The following is a 19,346-nucleotide window of genomic DNA, read 5'->3' as shown; positions in this document are numbered from 1 at the left end:
TAAGGGATACTCAACCTGTAATATCAGATCTTGTTCTGTTCCTATATGTAGGATGTATGTGCACATTATGGTCATGTCTTAGGCTCTCCAAGGTATTCTATAGTGCTCTTCCTTTTCATTAACACTTTATGCTGGTTACCAGAGGGAACAGTCTTTAGTTGGCACAATGTTATATATTTTTTGGTACTTGTGTAGTTTCATGGTGGCAGTTATATAGTCAGCATAATGTCCCTGCGGCCAGCGTAGTTAGCGTCCCTGTCAGTATCAGCGCCGTGTTCCCGCAGCCAGCGTAGGTCAGCCTAGTCAGTACATTCGCGGCTAGCCAGAGTCAGTCAGCATTGTGTAACTACTTAATAGATTGTCAGTTATGGCTGCTGAAGCATTAACCATCTTCAGCCTGCCGCAGACGGAGTCGTCGTCAGTGGTGTTTTTCCAATGCCACCACCTGCTGCCAGAGACACAGGCTCAATGTAAAGGAGCATATGTAGTGCTGCCACATAAGAAGCTGTGGGAAGGTGGTCAGTCTCTGTGCTGCACAATGGTTTCACGGATGTCACCTGACATTTGACCCTAATGTGGTTCGAGCCTGATACGCGGCGATCCCCGCAATGCGACGTGTAAAAAGAGACCCAAGCGGGGCTCGCCACACTTCTGCGATAAAATCAACTCCACGCCGATGTGGATAGTAGGGGTATAAACAGGTCGGAGGACGCCTACCGCTGTGCTCGCCACACTTCAGCCTGGAGTGGATAGTGGGGGTTTGAAATGGAGGCATTTGCCAGTATGTAACAGAGCCCTGCAAATTAGTCCCTTATGGTGCTCCTGCTCCTCCTCGCACGACCTAACCCCGTCCATCTCATTGAAGCGGACATGGGCAGGGTTGCCGTTCCCTGTTGCAAGAATTATTGAGACGCACAGGCATCTCATGCAAATGGAGCACCTCTCCGCCAGCCCAGGGGATCTGGCAGTTACCAGCGCTGTGTGAGAAGCGCTTGTCAGGGGCTCGCGGGGACAGAGCTGCAGCTCGCGGGAACAATATGGTGCCTACGCTGCCTGATGAGAACACTACGCTGACTGCGCTAGGCTGCCGTTGGGCTACACTAACAACACTGCCTGATGGGGACACTACACAGGGCTGCTGCAGGGACACTAAGTAGACTGCGCTAGGCTACGCTTACAGCATAGCGTAAGGTGCACACAAGTACCACATTTTTTCCTCTATGTGCATTTGTTTTCATTTTTGATTTTCACTTTTGCTTTCTAAATATACACTACCGGTCAAAGAGTTTGGGGTGAATTAGTGCTTTTCTTAAAAAAAAAAAAATTATTAGTTTTAAATAAAAAATATTTCTAACCTTGGCTATATGTTGTATTCATTTTGCAACTCATTTGATAAATAAAAGTCAGTTTTCATGTAAAACACGAAATTGTCTAGGTGATCCCAAACTTTTGAACGGTAGCATATACTAATGAATTTGTAATAAAGCCCACACAAACTCAAGATGGTTTATTTGTTTTTTTATTTTGGGGATGGTGGCTGGAAACAGTGTTGCACGAAAAGTTCAAGTCCTGTAAGAGAACATAAAATTACTTAGACATAAGGGCAACCAAAACACACATTCAGGCTTTAAGGAGTTACGGTATAGATGATAGAAAATGTCTAGGACGACAGTGACTAGATTGGTACTGAAAAAGGGTCCACATAGGCAAGGTTGGCAGTCAAAAGAACATTAGTTTTTAGTCATTTTTTGGTGTCTATATAAAATCATACATCGACATGGGAACATATATGTACCGCTTCGCTCGCCATACTTCATGTACGGCGCCCCGCTGAGTAACTAACTGCACTTTGGTATTAGTAACCAATCTTGAACACTACATGATAATAGAATTCAGAGATATTGGTTACATATACCTTTCAGTGAGCTGGGGGAAACGATGTCTTTTACTTGCTCAAATAGTTCAGTAATACCACTGAGGTGCATGCAAGGGAGGGATTAATACTGAGTATCTACCACTATCCATATGTACGGTGCCCCGCTCTATGCCCACTTAGATTTTAAAAAGGATGAAAAAAAAAAAAAAAAATCGTTAACCATAAAGTTTTGTCAACCCTTTTTAGGTGTCGACCTAGTCACTATCAACTATTAGCGGTCGACCTAGGCATGGTCTATACACTGACTGCATACCCAATATAAGGGCTACACGTCTAAAATGAGAAACAGCTTTACTGCCACCTGGTGGCAAAATCGAATAAGTAAGGCAGGCATTCCCAACCACGGTCCTCAAGGCACACCAACAGTGCAGGTTTTGTAGATATCCAGACTTGAGCACAGGTGACTTAATTAGTATCTGAGGGATTCTGATTAAACCATCTGGGCTGAAGCCTGGATATCACTAAAACCTGCACTGTTGGTGTGCCTTGAGGACCGTGGTTGGGAATGCCTGAAGGCCTAGCTTAGGCAACATACATACATAAGGTATAACTAATAAACTGGTTTCTTTTACGCATTTGGTGCGAGATTGTGTGTATGTACTACACCATAATTTGTATTTTGTACAGCCTTCAGCATAACATTGTTCATTATAAGAAGCATGTGTGAAAAATTTGTTTTGTTAAAACAAGTGACCGTATGATCTAACACAGGCATGGACAAACTCTAGCCTTCCAGATGTTGTGATACTACACATCCCAGCATGCCTTGCCATAGTTTTCGCATTGCTCAATAGCAAAAACTGTGGCAAGGCATGATGGGCCATAGTTTAGCCAGGTCTGATCTAACCACATAAGAAAAAAAAACCTTCCATTTCAGAAGGGGACTTAACTGTACAAATATACACATTTGAATTTAATACTTGCAATGAAATTACATTTTGTTGTAATGCACCTACATGTATACAAATATATGCAGATCACAGCAGACGGAACTGGTAATGTAGGGGAAGATGTACTGAATGGATGAACAGCTGTGTGTGTTTGTACATAGGCCAGAAGACAAATAGCCCCGATGCCAATTGAAATTCGGGGGCTATCAAATTTGCCTTCAAGCCAGGAGTTATCAGGGATTTTGGTAGTTGTTTCCTAGAACGGCGCCCATCACATACCGTATTTAGTGGTGTGCGATGCGATCTTCCCATTAAATTAACAGGAGTGCTTGTACAATGAAATATCGCATAGCATTGCATGCCATGCAATGCAATTTTTTATTGTACAAGCACCCTGATGGGTGCTTACAATGTTTATTGCACCCCCATTGTCAATGCCACCCCCACTATCAACCCAACGGCGGTACGCGTCCTCCGACCTTTTCATACCTCCACTATCCACGTCTGCGTGGAGTTGATTTTAGATAGTGTGGCGAGCCACGCGAGGGGACGCGGAATACATGTAAAGTAATCCGTGTCCGCTCACCACGCTTCGGGCTCGGTGGCTTGCTGCGCTTGCCACACTATCTAAACTCAACGCCGACGTGGATAGTGGGGTTATGAAAAGGTTGGAGGACATGTACCGCCGCCGCTCGCCACGCTTCAGCCTAGATTACAACCACAGTTGAGCCCTAAAAGATACATACTGACTGCTGTATGAAGCTAAAACATTACACGTACATTTTTTCAGACATCTTGCAGAGGAAAAGGAAAAAGATATACAGATTACAAAAGCACCATCTGGGCAATGGGGAAAATGAGGAACATACCTGCCTTATTCCAGGGCTTTAACGATGGCTTCACAAGCTTCCACGTTAATCTGAGCTTCTGCCTTTGCCATCTCATCTGCTGTGCCCTGCAGTGCTGCCTGTGCCTTTTCTAGGTTTGACTTTGCAGTCTATTGAAAAAGAACTCATATTACAGAAAAAAAAAAAAGCAGTATCCCATTATAATTTCCACACACACACACCACAAGCTGGAATGAGGGGTGAGAATACTTCTTTCAATCAATAAAGCACTCTAGTCTAAGCACACCACTACCAGCTATGTTGGCAGGATTAGCAGTAACACACACTTCAGTTCCCCAGTTCCTTCTACAGAAGTTACCAATCCCAATGGAAAACTCATTCTTAAATGTATGCTGACAGACTGATTTTCTAAGAAATGAGAACCTGATAAAATTAGAACCACAAACAAAAAGGAAGGAAACGCTTTGTGGGGGCACTTCTTTATTATCAAGCATACAAACAAATTGTACTATAATCCATTAAAATAAAAGACGTATTACACATGACAATCCAATGTTTGTTGTGACCTGGTGACACATAGTATAAGTCTCTGAAATGTAGTGTTCTAGAGAAGAGCAACACAAATTGTGAATAAGATACTGTACAAAATGTTACTCCGCTCACAAAGATTCACTTTGTATTTCTGTGTGTTGTAGGTCTTATTTTAATGGATTAGAACATAAGTTCTCAAACTCTCCACGCAGTGCATGTTTTGCAGGTCTCCTCACAGAATCGCAAGTTAAATAATTAGCTCCACCTGTGGATGTTTTAAAATGTGTCAATGAGTAATGAATGCTCCTGTGCACCTGCCAGGTGACCTGGAAAACGTGAACTGTGTAAATCCTGTCTCCTGGATTAGAATATACTTTCTTTTAACGATTTTAATCAAGAAATGCTCTCAAAAAATTGCATGCAAAAAACACCTAGGGAGCTGGCAGGGGTCCAGGGAGTGGGTGGCTCTGAGCTAGTAGCGGCTGGTCAATTTATGAAAATAATTTAAAAGACTGTCCAGCTATTGGCTGAAAATTCTCTCAGCCTCCCGCCAGTCTTTAAAAACACATAAAAAAATTCGAATTCACTAGCGACTTCTTGCTCGCCCCCCCCCTTCTGGCAAATGCCGGTACTAGCACCCAGCCGCCGCTCCGACCCCACTGACCGAACCTACATCCTGTCTTTACTACATCCCCTCCCCAGTGTCTACGGTCATAGTGCTGCCCACAGACCCCGCCCCACACGGACCCCACTGCCCATCCCCTGCACATCAGTGTGTGCCAGCGGTGCTTCACTGCTGGCACACATCTAGGATCAGGCCCAACACATCAGGGGTGCAAACGATGTGCCACTGACGGGTCCAATCCAATAAATTTGCAGCCCATCGGGTCGGAGAGGGTGCCAAACACATCAGGGGAATCCAGTAAAATCGTCTCAAATCAGATAAGTGCCCCCCCCCCCCCTGCAGTACACATGGTTTTGCGATCCATGCTGAATCAGGCCCTAAATGTAGCTGAGTCAGGCTACCCTTAAATGCATCAAATCGAAGAATCAATTATTTTAGACCACACCAGCAGTTAATTGGTGCATGTCTGAGCCAAAACCACAATCTTGGTTAAGATCAGATCATAATGGATCTCGCAGGTATCAGGATTGCTCCTGCCTGCAATGTGACAATGTCCTCCATTACACCAGTTAATGTATCAAATAAGAGAATGTCCACGAACAGTGACACATGAGGAACAAAGTGGACCTAAAGCTTTCTATCTAAGGAGCTTAACAGTGTATGGCTGGTGGTGGGCTTTCCGAAGCGTAACATTAACTGCCAACATATTTGTTAATGGTGAGAGCTTGTGGGGACATTTACAAAGGCTTGGTTTGTATTTACCATCTGTGTATTTGTGTGTATATGGAAACCGTGTGGAGAAAATTTGGAGGTGAAGTAACCGTGGACAAAAGGAAGTAAATATTTACCAAAAAGAGTAATAAGGGAAGAATGAAAGTGTTAGTGGTATATACATGTTTGCTAAAGGAACAGTAGAATTGTAAAGACAATATGCAAGAAAGTTTTTTTTTTTTAGGTTATCTGCAAGCTAAGCTGCGGTATAGAACAGGGTGTGCCTGTGTTTTTGTTTTTAAAAATTACTAAGGGAACGAGATACTACAAACATATACAGTACTTATATACAGTATTGAACCACACCAGAAAAAGGAAAGTGTGATATTGGCCAGGTGGAAGTGACTAAGTGACCACCAATTGTTCAGACGATATCCCTTGAGCCTCGAACTAGCCAAACTTGGTGTACACATATGCAATCTTGCTAATGAACAAAATATATTGCATTGTTTGATTGTATGCAATATACATATCTTTTTCCTGAACACACTAGAGCAGTTGTAGCAAAACCTAGCCCTCGAGAGCTACCAACAGTTCACATTTTCCAGACAACCTAGCTGCTGCACAGCTGCACTTAATCACTGACACATTTTAAAAGATACACAGATGGAGCTAATTAGCTCACTTGTGATTCTGTGAGGAGACCTGCAAAACATGCACTGTTGGTAGCTCTCGAGGACTAGGGTTGGCTACCCCAGCACTAGAGCAACCATCATAGCTCTCCATTCCAGGGTGTAGCATGAAGGAGATGTCAGAGAAGTTTGACATATCATTAAATTGCTTATCGTAGTCCAATTTGCCATACACACCGTACGATATCAATAGGTTTGATGTGCAGCACATGAAACCGGACAATGTTGCAAGCAAAGGGGGAGCGCGCATATAGAGCATTGTAGAGGATATGTCGGTCCAATCGGATGGCATACCACATATGGCTTAAGGCCCATAAACACTGGGCGACTGAGCTTAGAGCCGCTCAAAACAGCAAGTTTGAGTGGATTTCAGCTCAAAGCCGCCCAGTTTGTATGGCCCAGCGATGAGCGCTGCTGCACACTGCCACATCATTGCCGGGAAAGCCGTTCATCTGCTGGCATTACCAGCAGATGATCAGCTGCGCTATGTAAAACCGCCCTATCCCTGCTGAAGGCACCGGGCATGGGGAAAGCTGCTCAGTGTGTATGCACTGAGCGGCTTTCCACCCAGCGATGATCGATACACGTTGGGCATAGACGCCCAGTGTCTATGGACCTTTAGTGCAGGGCTCGACAAATCCCAGGGGCCAAGTCACCATGGCGACCAGATTCTGCTTCCTGGTGACTAGATTTTTTTAGCAGGAGGGGGGGGGGGGGGGGAGCAGAATCTGGTCATGGGCAGACCAATACTGGCCTCTGTCCCTTCTGGAGGTCAGCGGCAGCAAAGCCTGACCCCCCTCTCCGCTGAAAGATAACGGCAGTTCAGGCAGTAGAGCCCAACCCCCATCTCCACTCCTGCAGCAGAGCTAGATTCCCCCCCCCCCCCCCCCCTGCAGGTCAGCAGGAGAAGGGACAGCAGAGCCCGACATCCCCCATCCCCTCCTGCTGGAAGCACTCAGTGGCAGCATGGACAGCAGAGTCCGACTCTCGCTCCCCTCCCCTGCTGGAGGTCAGCGGTCAGTGGCAGTGCGGGCAGCAGAGCCCGACCCCCCCTCCACTCCTGCTGGAAGACAGTGGCAGTGGAGCTCGATCCTCCCCATCCCCCCCCACCCAGTCTACAGGTCAGCAGGAGAGGGGGCAGCAGAGCCAGACCCCCCCCCTCCCTCCTGCTGGAAGCACTCCGAACCAGCATGGGCAGCAAAGCCAGACTCCTCCCCTACTGCTGGAGGTCAGTGGCAGTGCGGGCCGCAGAGCCCAACCCACCCTCTCCTGCTGGGGCAGTCAGTGGCAGCGCAGCAGCAGAGCCCGACCCACCCTCTTCCCTCCTGCTGGGGCAGTCAGTGGCAGCGTGGGAAGCAAATCCCGAGCCACCCTCTCCCCTCCTGCTGGGGCGGTCAGTGGCACTGGCAGCAGAGCCCAACCCACCTCCCCATCAGATTCTTTCAGCTCTTAACGTAGTAGGTGCATTCTGTTCTCAAGTCTGAGGAACAGTACAAATATAATTTTTTGTTTTGTTTGCTATTTAGTGTTTCAACAGGCATACCAGTCTAGTTTTATGTCCCTTAAATTAATATTTAAACATTAAGCTTGTTATTTTACTAGGATAGGAAAGGATTCAATTATACTTACGATAATTCTGTTTCTTCTGAGCTTCTCCATGGCAGCCATTACTCTGGGTATTCCCTCTCTATCTCCAGGTTTAGACAGGTATATTTTGAAAACTCCTCCCACCTTGGGTATATGTCTGCCTCCTCCCCTTCCTCTCCAGTCTTTTGAGTGTCTCTAGTATATATATATCTTAAACAGGGAGGGAAATTTATAGGCTGCCATGGAGAAGCTCAGAAGAAACGGAATTATCGTAAGTATAATTGAATCCTTTCTTCCTCGCTCTCCATGGCAGCCATTACTCTGGGATGTACCAAAGCATAAAATATGCGAATTATACTCACCGATAATTCCTTTTCTTCCTAGAGATCCCATGGCAGCCATGACAGTGGGATATTCCCCTCCTCCTACCAGATTAGACAGGACTTTTTTCAGGGACCGCCCCCCTTGGGTATAACAGCTCACACCTCCCTCTCCTCTGTGTCTTTCGAGTGTCTCCGCACCAACGTCCCTGAAAAACTTCTAGCACAAAGGGTGGGAAATAAGTGGCTGCCATGGGATCTCTAGGAAGAAAAGGAATTATCGGTGAGTATAATTCGCATATTTCTTCTACGATCCCCATGGCAGCCATGACAGTGGGACATACCCAAGCTGCACAATAAACGGGAGGGAGCCAATATGAATGTAACAGAGATTTATTCAAGAGACTTATCTTATGGACAAGGCCTCTTCAATTACAAGATTCCCAAAGTGGGCTGTAGACACGTTCAAGGCATAGTGGTTAGTAAAGGTATGGACGGATGACCATGTAGCGGCTTGACAGATCTCCGATACTGACGCCTTGGCCCTTCTAGCCCATGATGTGGCCACTGCCCTGGTTGAATGTGCCTTGATGATTGGAGGCGGTCTCTTATCTTCATTTTTGTAGGCGAATACGATAACTTCTCGTACCCATCTCAAAATGGTTTGCTTCGTAGCCCTAGAGCCCTTCTTCGGACCCTCAGGGATAATGAATAAGTGATCAGACTTTCTGATCTCCTCTGTACGGTCCAGATACACTGAAACTGCTCTCACCAGATCCAGCGTATGATAGGCCTTCTGCTCGTCATTAATCGGCTCAGGGAAAAACCTAGGCAAGGATATTTCCTGATTCAAGTGGAACGCTGATATGACTTTTGGCATGAAGTCTGGGTGAGTTCTCAGCACAACTCTGTCAGGGAAAATCACTAGGTACGGTTCCTTGATCCAGAGGGCCTGAATCTCGCTGACCCTCCTCGCCGATGTTATAGCTATCAAGAACAGTACCTTCCATGTTAGGTACTTTACCGATGAGTCTTCCAGGGGTTCAAAAGGCTGTAGCATTAGTGCTTTTAGCACCAAATTCAGATCCCACGGGGCCACTAAAGATTTTCTTGGTGGCCGTATTCCCTTGATTGCTCTGCAGAACTTCTTTACTAGCTTTTCCTCAGCTAATCTTCTGTCCAACAGTACACTGAGAGCAGAAATCTGTGACTTAATGGTGGCTACCGCCAGCCCCAACTCGAACCCTTCATACAGGAATTGCAAGACCTTGGCCGTAGAGATATCGGCAAACTGACCCTCAAAGTTCCCCCATGAGATGAACTTCTTCCAGGTTTTGTAATATATTAGCGAGGAACCTTCTTTCCTTGCTTTCAGCAACAATTCGGTCACTTGTTCGGATAAGTTATGGCGCTTCAGGGTCGCCCGCTCAATCGCCATGCCCTCAGTGAGAAGCTTTCTGGCTCTGGATGACATATTGGTCCCTGTTTCAACAGGTCTGGTATCACCGGCAACACCCACGGTGGTTGCACCGCCATCCTTAGTACTGCAGTAAACCAGGCTCTTCTCGGCCAAAATGGAAGCACTACCAGTACTTCCACTCGGTCCTCTCTGATTTTCTTGAGCACTCTGCTGATCATGGGGAATGGCGGGAAGATATATCCCAGAGTGAACTCCCATTTCACTGAAAACGTGTCCAGTGCCGTGGCTTGTGGGTGAAAGGATTTCGAGCAGAATCTGCTCACCTTCTTGTTGGAGAACGACGCCATCAGGTCTATCTCGGGTTCGCCAAACCTGGCGACTATTTGACTGAACACCTTCGAGTCCAACTCCCATTCTCCCGGCAGAATCCTCTTGCGACTTAGAAAGTCCGCTACAGTGTTCTCTGGACCCGGAATGTACACGGCCGAGATTGATTGCAGGTTGTTCACTGCCCACGACATGATCTTCTCCAACACTCTCAGTACAGGTAAGCTCCTTGTACCGCCTTGGTGGTTTATATATGTGCCACTACTGTCATATTGTCTGACATGATCCTTAGGTTGGTATTCCGAAGTTTGTTTTGTAGGCAACAGATTGCTTCCCAGACGGCGAGCAGTTCTCTGACATTGGATGACCTTGCACTCTCTTCTGTGGTCCAAGCCCCTTGTACCGAGCTCCTCCCAAGGTGAGCGCCCCAACCTTGAAGACTCGCATCGGTCGTCATAACCACAAATTCTGGGTTTGAGAGACTGGAGCTCCTTCTCCTTAAGCCAGAGCTCCACCACCTTAACGAATTCTTCGTCTCGGCATTCAGGATTATCTGGAACCCCTCGTGGGTCTGATTCTTCATGAATGGGAGCAACTGCCACTGTAGCTTCCTCATGTACCACTGGGCCCATGGAATGATATGTATACATGATGTCATCATCCCTAGAAGTTGTAGCGCCACCTTCAGGGGGCATCTTCCTTTTGTTAATAACAGTTGCGTCAGATTTTGTATCTTCAGACAGCGGTCTACCGACAGGCTCACTGAAAACTTGACTGTGTCTATAAGGACACCCAGGAACTTGATTGTCTGGCATGGCTGCAGCTGACTTTTTTCTTGGTTGATCACCCAACCATGTTTCTGCAGAAATTCTATTGTAATTTTGACACTCATCTGGACCTCTCCCACTGATCTTCCTGCCAGCAATAGGTCGTCCAGGTACGGCCAGATTTGGATTCCCTGCTTCCTTAGTTCTGCCACAAGTGTCACCAAGACTTTTGTGAACACTCTCGGCGATGTCCTGAGCCCGAAGGGAAGGCAGGTAAATTGATAATGTTGGTCGAGAAGCGAGAACCTGAGAAACTTTCTGTCCTCTAGTGACACGGGGACGTGATAATAAGCGTCTTTCAGGTCTATGGACGCTAACCAATCTTCTTGTCTGAGACCCATAAGGATAGAGCTTATAGTTTCCATCTTGAACTTTAGCTTCTTGACAAAGAGATTCAATCGTCTCAGGTCCAAGATGGTCCTGAAACCACCTGTACTCTTCTCCACTAAGAAGAGGTTCGAATAATACCCCAGACGTACTTGGTCTTTCGGGACATGTTCTATTGCCCCTATTTGTAGAAGCTGTAGGATCTTCAAGGTGAGAGTCTCTCTTTCCAGTTTCTTCACTGGAACTCTTGACCTGACAAATTTGTTCTTCCAAGGCCTCCTTAGAAATTCTATTTGGTAGCCCCTTTCCACAATATTGTTGACCCATCTGTCTGATATCGATGTCTTCCAGACTTCCGAAAACTGAAACAACCGGGCTCCAACTCTCACCATTGAACCACCGTCATAACTTGGCACCTCTCCGATACTGTTGACGAAAGGACTGGCGAGTCATATTCGGATTCCCCCTGCGGGAGTACTGGCGACCGGGCCGATAACTTCTTGCCTCTCTATAAGTCTGCCTGCTAGAGGTAGGGATGGGAAACCTATTCCTCCTGTCTTGGGGTAGTCTCACGGACTTCCCCCCCGAAATTCTCTGGATCATCGAATCCAATTTTGAGCCGAACAAGAACCCGCCTTCAAAGGGTAGTGCCGTTAGACGATTCTTGGAGTTGGCATCCGCACTCCAGGGTTTGAGCCAGAGCGCCCTCCTGGCCGTCACTCCTTGTGCCATCGCCTTAGCCGAGAACGACACCGCGTCCAAAGAGGCCTCACACAGGTATTCGATAGACTTCTGTATGGTCTGTAAGCTTCTCAGCAGATATTGCTTGGAAATCTTCTCGGTTATGTCTGTATGGAGCTCCGACGACCATAGCCTCATTGCCCTTGCCACCGACGCAATAGCCACACTGGATTTAAGCGACAGCGCAGAGGTCTGGTGCAATTTCCTAAGCGAATTTTCGATCTTCCTTTCCATAGCGTCTTTAAACGCCGCCCCATCTTCCAGTGGTATGGTTGTTCTAGACGTCAGCTCTGCCACCGCTGCGTCGACCTTGGGCACTAGACACCACTTCAGGAAGTCCTCATCTTTGAAAGGGTACATTTTATCCACTCTCGCCCATCCAGCCATCCTCTTATCCGTGTTGACCCATTCCTTATTGATCATCTCACGGACTACTTTGTGAACCGGGAAGGTTCTTCCTTTCTTCGATCTATCTTCGAAAAGTGGATCTGCTGCGGTGTCTGAGGCTTCCGGGTAATTCATGGATTTGTAAATGCTTTTCAGCACACTTTCCACCAATTCGAGGTTGAAAGATCTTACATCTTCCTCTATTTCACCTTCCTCAATGTCTTCTGCCTCCACTGGTTCTATCTCCTCCGAGGAACCACCCCCTTCCGTCAGCATTCCAGCCTGCTCCCGAGACCTCTTGGGCTTCTGAGACTGCAAGAATTCTTCTTTGGAGACAAACGACTTTTGCATCCAATCCATCAGTTTTTTAAGGACATCCGATTGGTCCGACTTATCCACCTTAGGCTGTGGGATTTTGTCACATTCTTCACACAGAGTCCTCTTATCGGCACTAGCAAATGCCTTGTCACAACTCATGCAAGTACAGGTAAGGAATTTCTTCTTAGCTGTCCTTTTCTTATGAACAGGTGATTTAGGCACACTGGAAACAAAGCAGAAACCTAACTAGTATCATGCAAAATAAAACCAACTAATGCCCAAAAACCAAAGGGCTTACCTCAAAGGGGCAATGTCAGGCTGCTGGGAAGAAGGTGCTTGCTGCTGCTGGCTTTCCTCCATGGTTCTGCTGCTTGTACAACACCACAGGCTCTGCAAAGCATGTCCGTTTATATTCAGGACAGCTTAACTCTTTGTATGCCAGCAGCGTTTCTGTCTGGCGATTTCTGCGCCCATTTCCGCAAAGCGGAACCAAAAAATCCGGTCCCCGTTTCCGGGGACATTATTCAGGTGCACACTTGGTGCACCACGCCGGCGGAAGTGACGTTTTATGCGCACTTCCGCCGCACGCGTCTCAGCACCCGGCAGCTCTCAGCGTCGGCTCCCAGCCAGACGCTTACACGCGCTGACCATACAGCGATCAGCCACGCGCCAGCCTCCCTGCCAGCTCTGTCTCCCAGCGTGACTACCCAGCTCCACAGCCTTCAGGTAACGCTGCTACACACCCACACAAAAAACGGGGGTCTTGCAAAATGACATGCTGCCGGGATTTTAGGCAGGTAACTGGCGCTAAGCACAGTTCTTACCCTTAGTAGCTGCTGGAGGCAGGTATCTCAAAGGCCACACTCCTCCGCAGCTCTCCTTCTTCCCGGGAAGCCATCCCATATAAGTAAGAGGTAGCCCTGTTTAAAAATAAAATAACGCCCTGCCTGTCCTATCTAGACGGAGACAGGAGAAAAAGACACAGAGGAGAGGGAGGTGTGAGCTGTTATACCCAAGGGGGGCGGTCCCTGAAAAAAGTCCTGTCTAATCTGGTAGGAGGAGGGGAATATCCCACTGTCATGGCTGCCATGGGGATCGTAGAAGAAAAATGGGGGGGTTAGTAATAAACAGACATAGCCAAGATGATGCTAAGGTATCTATGTATTGAATTATAGCATTACAGCATGCTCTAGCACCACCTTCCCAAACTGGGCAGGAGATACGTTAACATTATAATGTTTAACAAAAGTATGTAGAGAATTCCACGTGGCTGCTGCACAGATATCTTTTGCTGAGAGTCTCGCCTTGTTGGCCCAAGATGTAGATATGGCCCTGGTAGAGTGTGCCCTCAGCTCCTTGGGAACCTCCAACCCTCCGTCTTTATAGGTGAACGCTATGGTCTCTGTTATCCATCGCGCTATAGTCACTCTGGAGGCTGCTCCGCCCTTTCTTGCACCTGAGTGTAGGACGAATAGCTGCTTGGTTTTTCTATTTTCTTTTGATCTCTTCAGATATAGGGTAATAGCTCTAGGCATATCGAGCGTGTGCAGTTTCTTCTCCTCCTCAGTCCTTGGTTCTGGACAAAAGGCTGGTAGAATGATTTCCTGATTGAGGGTAGTGCTGGAAACCACTTTAGGAAGGAATTTAGAATTCGTTCTGAGTACGACCCTATCGTGCAGGATATTCAGGTATGGTTGCTCCGCCCAGAGGGCTTGTAGCTCACTCACCCTACGTGCGGACGTGATTGCTGTAAGGAAGACCACTTTCCACGTAACAAACTTCATGTGTACTTCCTCCAAAGGTTCGAAGGGGACCCTCATGAGGGCATTAAGGACAAAGTTCAGGTCCCACGGAGCTACCGGCTCTCTAATCCTAGGACGCTCTCTCTTGATCGCCTGATAGAATTTCTTTATGAGTGGGTCATCAGTCTGCTGTCCAACATGACCGACAAGGCTGAGATCTGCACCCTCAGAGTTGACGCCGCCAAGCCCTTGGAAAATCCTTCGTATAGGAATTGAAGTACGCAGGGGATCCCAGTCCTTATACTTTCCGGGTATGACTTTGACCATTCTGTGAACTTACTCCACACCCTATAGTAAATTCTGGATGAGACCTTCTTCCTCGCCTTCAGCAGGAACTGTGCCACCTGGTGGGACAATCCCTTCCGCACTAGGATCAACCGTTCAGCCTCCATGCCGACAGACTCAGGGTCCTGATGTCTGGGTGCACCACTGGTCCCTGCTGGAGAAGATTCGGTATGAGAGGTAGGCTCCAAGGACGTCTGGCTGCCATCCTTAGCACTGTGGGGAACCAGCTTCTCCTTGGCCAGAATGGGAGTATGATGATAACTGCAGCCTTCTCTTCCCTGATCTTCCTTTGAATTCTTGCAATCATGGGGAAAGGGGGGAACACGTACCCGAGCTTGAACCTCCATTCTTGCGCAAACACGTCTACTCCTTCTGACCCTGTCACCTCTTCTCTTGACATGAACCTCTTCACCTTTCTGTTGTGCCTTGCTGCCATGAGGTCGATTTGCGGGTAACCGAACCTCCTTGTGACTTCCAGGAACACTCCCTGGTTTAGTTCCCATTCGCCTGGCACCACCTGTTTTCTGCTTAGGAAATCCGCAAGGCCGTTCTCCTTCCCTGGGACATGGAGCGCGGATATGGAGCATAAGTTTCTTTCTGCCCACGGCATAATGTTGGAAACTTCTTCCCAGAGCTTCACACTCCTGGTCCCTCCTTGTCGGTTCACGTATGCCACCACCGTCATGTTGTCCGACCTGATCTTGACATGGGTGTTTCTGATGTGTTCTTGGAAGAATCTCAGCGCTCTCACTACAGCTCTCATCTCCCTCTGGTTTGAGGACATTGCTCTTTCTTCTTGGGACCACAAGCCTTGGCACCTTGCGCCTTGACAGTGGGCCCCCCATCCTGTCGCACTTGCGTCCGTGGTTATGACCTGGTACATGGGCTGACTTAATGATGTGTTTCTCAGTTTTAGTTGAGGATCCAGCCACCAGTCTAGCGACCGCCTGCTTTTCTGGCTTAGTACTACTTCGTACTCCAGATCCATTTCTCTTCTCGTGAGGGGTCTTACTTCTCTCTGCAGAATCCTCATATGCCATCTCGCCCAGGGTATCACCCCTATGGTGGATGACATCATCCCTAGCAACCGGAGAACCTGCCTTAACGTTGTCTTCTTCTGTGACTGTACTTGTAAAGCCAGATTCAGGATTCTTCCGCATCTTTCTTCTGACAAGTATACCGCGTGCTCTACTGTATCTATATTGACCCCTAGGAATTGAATTTTTTGACGAGGTTCCAGTTGACTTTTCCCTTCGTTTATCAGCCACCCGTGCCCCCGAAGTGTAGCGATTGTGGTCTGGGCTGCTTGTCTCACTTCCTCTTCTGTTTTGCCGCAAATGAGTAAATCGTCCAGGTAGGACCAGATTGCAACCCCCTGTATTCTTATAAATGCTATCAGACTTGTTAGTATCTTCGTAAACACTCTTGGGGAGGCTGATAAGCCGAATGGGAGACACCTGAACTGGAGGTGTTGTTTTAGGACCATCAGTCTGAGGAACTTTCGGTCCCTTACAGCTATCGGGACGTGGAAGTACGCATCCTTCAGATCTATCGAACACATGAAATCTGTACGGTTTATTCCTAAGACAATTACTTACAAGGTATCCATATGGAACTTTTTTGCTTGCATGTTTAGGTTCAGATCCCTTAGGTCTAGTATCGCACGGTACTTCCCTGATGACTTCTTTACTAGAAAAAGCTTGGAGTAGAAGCCTCTCCCTCTTTCTCCCACTGGAACTCTTTCTATTGCTCTTGATTCCAGCATCTCTTGTATTATAAGTTTTAAAGCTTCTGTTTCCTCTGTCGTCGTAGGCGTTCTTGATTTTACGAATCTTCTTCCTAACGGCATTCTTAGAAACTCCAGGCTGTAACCCTGGGTAAGGATTGACAGAACCCATCTGTCCTGTGTTGATCTCCTCCATCTGTCCACGAATCTGGTCAGCCTCCCTCCTACCGCGACCGATTCTTCTAGGCAGTAATTGTCAGAATCTTCGATAGCCTCTTCTAGCTGATTGGCGAAAGGACTGCCTTGTACTGCCGGAGTTAAACCTTCCATATTGCCTCCCCGGTCTGTAGCTCTTAGCTTCCCGGAAGTGCTGTTTTGGAGATTGGCCTCGAAACTTCTGTCTCCTGTCCTGTGGTAGCTTTGCGGATTTCCCGCCTGACATCCTCTGAATAATGGAGTCTAATTTACTTCCGAACAGTAGGTTACCCTCAAATGGCAGTGCAATAAGACGGTTCTTCGAGTTAGCGTCTGCGGCCCAGCTTCGCAGCCATATGGCCCTCCTGGCTGCTATCCCTGCTGCCATGGATTTGGCTGAGTACTCCACCACATCAAGAGATGCCTCGCAAAGGAAGTCTATAGCCTTCATCATGATATTAAGGTTTTTTATCAGATACTGCCTTGATATCTTCTCATCTATGTCTGTCGCCATGCTAGTGCCCCATACTCTGAGCGCTCTTGATGTCGAAGCCATGGCGATCCCTGCTTTTAGGGAGACCGTAGAAGTGTTGTGCAACTTCTTTAGGCCCATCTCCACCTTCTTATCCATGCTGTCTCTCAAATTAGCCCCGTCTTCTAACAGTATCGTGGTTTTAGAGACCACCTCGGATACCGCTGCATCCACCTTGGGTAACTTGCAGTACTTCTCTAGGAGCTCATCTTTGAAGGGAAACATTCTTTCTACTCTCTTGTAATTACTGAACTTCTTGTCAATGTTTTGCCACTGATCCAGCATCAGGTCCTTAAGAACCTTGTGCACAGGAAAATTTCTGCTTTTAGAGGCTCTATCCTCGAATAATGAGTCAGGTGCCTCTTCTTCCTTCTCCTTATAATCCATAGCCTTGTAAATGTATTTTAATAGGCTGTCTACAAGATCTAGATTGAATGACCTCTCTTTTTCAGGTATTTCACCTGACTCTGGTTCTGATGTGTCCGTGTCATCCACATTTAGCATGGGCTGATCTGAATCCGCATCACCCTCCAGGCTAGCTTGGGTCCTGGACCTCTTAGTTCCCTGAATCTCCTTAAGGTCTTCCTTAGTGACCAGTGAGCTCTTCATCCACAACAATATTTGAGTTAGATCCACAGCCTGTGGGGCTGTAGTTTGCCTGCACGCCTTGCACAGATTAACGCCTTTCTCCGGGGTAAACTCTGTATCGCATGACATGCAATTGCTCATGATATTCTTAGTCTTTGCCTTCTTTTTTGCAGGGGCTTTAGACACACTATGGATTTTAAGTAGAGAAAGAAAGCCTATCACTAACTGTTCTATAGATCTGTTATTGCAGCGCACCTCAATGAGGTCTTACCTCTCCATGGCAGTATCAGGTATAGGGGGAGAAGGATCAGCTTCCGGGTCCATACTGTAGGTATCGCTGCTCTGGTGAGTACAGCGTTCAAAGTCCCAGTGGCTTTTAAACCCGGCGCTCGCCATCTGCGGCTGCGCATTGCGTCCTTCCGGACGCCGTCCGATCACTTCCGCCCTCTGATGAGTGAAACCAGCCCTTCTTCCGGCCGCTCGCTGTTGCCCCTTCAGTGGAGGGACCCCGCGTCACTTCCCTCGCGCGCACGCAACCAGCTCTGCTCGGCAGCCGGCTTCCTGCAGACGCTCGCGTCTCCAGACCTAAAGGAAGATGACGGAGCCCGCTATGCCGCCGGTCACCCTGCAGGTAACCGCAGGACGCTCATCTCGGTCCGGCCACGCAGGGACGTCTGACCCGTGTCTCAGACCTACGGGGGGATGACGGAGTCCACATATCGCCCTGTGCCTCCGCTCATCTTACAGGTAACTCAGAGCAGGACGCTGCCTGGTGAGCCCTTTCTTCTACCTGGGTAGAAAACACCCATCTCAGCCCGGCCACGCAGGGACGTCTGGCTGCCCATTGAGGTACGCTTGAGCTTAAAAATAACAAACCTTATCCTACCTAGTCTAACTTAGAGACAGGAAAAAAGACTGGAGAGGAAGGGGAGGAGGCAGACATATACCCAAGGTGGGAGGAGTTTTCAAAATATACCTGTCTAAACCTGGAGATAGAGAGGGAATACCCAGAGTAATGGCTGCCATGGAGAGCGAGGAAGAAATAAAGTTGTTTTTGTTTTTTTAATATGCAAAACAATTACATTATAGTAAATGTTGTAGGATAATACAGGAGTTCTTATACAAACCCTGCCACAGATGACAGGATCTAGTGTATCTCCCGTCATTCTATACCAATCGCCTCGCTGCTGATTGGCAGAGAGATAGAGCACTCAGCCAATCAGCGTCCAGCCTATATTTTGATTTTTTTTTTTTTTTTTATTCTGCTGCCGCGGGTCCGCTCAGCTCTTCCTGGACCCGCTGCAGCCTAGCCTCCAAGGAATTTACATGGGATAATTTGCATGCATATTGAATATTGCATATTTAAGTGCCTAATCGTTCGCAAGCTCAGGTCAGAGTTGTCCTCAGGATGTAAATGGGGGCCTTTCAGTTTGTCTGGCTCCTACACTTTCATCTTGCCTCCTAGATTTTAAGAAAATTTGTCAAGCCCTACTTTAGCGTGTACCCAGCTTAAGGGGGGTATTCAATGTTGCTCGTGCTCCCGCAGCCATATCCCGACGGGGGAGATAGCATTGAATAGGGCCCTGCAGCCGTCTTCCCCAACAGCATTGAACAGGGGTTCTCGGTAGAACGAGCTGTCGGGCTCGTTCTGCCAAGAAAATCCGGACCGGAGCTCGTTTATTTCCGCCCTCAACTCGCAGCCACGCCCCTTTCTCGCCGCTCAGGACATTG

The 19,346-nt window shown here is 47.6% G+C and overlaps 1 protein-coding gene across 2 annotated transcripts in view; it reads right to left on the bottom strand.

The window, feature by feature from the left end:
* Positions 1 to 1,503: 1,503 nt before the first annotated feature.
* ATP5F1D (ATP synthase F1 subunit delta) overlaps positions 1,504 to 19,346 on the bottom strand; it is a 34,483-nt gene continuing 16,640 nt past the window's right edge. Inside the window, exons 4-5 of one of the 2 annotated variants that reach the window (XM_083182513.1) lie at positions 3,700 to 3,823; positions 1,504 to 1,569 (exon numbers count right to left, since the gene is read on the bottom strand). In XM_083182513.1, the coding sequence (XP_083038639.1) occupies positions 3,701 to 3,823 (123 nt within the window). In that variant the 3' untranslated portion in view covers positions 1,504 to 1,569; position 3,700. Of the gene's footprint in view, positions 1,570 to 3,695; positions 3,824 to 19,346 lie in introns of both variants that reach the window. The other variant, XM_083182505.1, reaches the window with a different exon arrangement.

Source organism: Crinia signifera, chromosome 1 (genome assembly GCF_055691185.1).
Source record: "Crinia signifera chromosome 1, ASM5569118v1, whole genome shotgun sequence".
Taxonomy (NCBI): Eukaryota; Metazoa; Chordata; class Amphibia; order Anura; family Myobatrachidae; genus Crinia; species Crinia signifera.
Note: the sequence above shows the minus strand (reverse complement) of the source record. Positions and strands in the feature narration are given on the sequence as shown.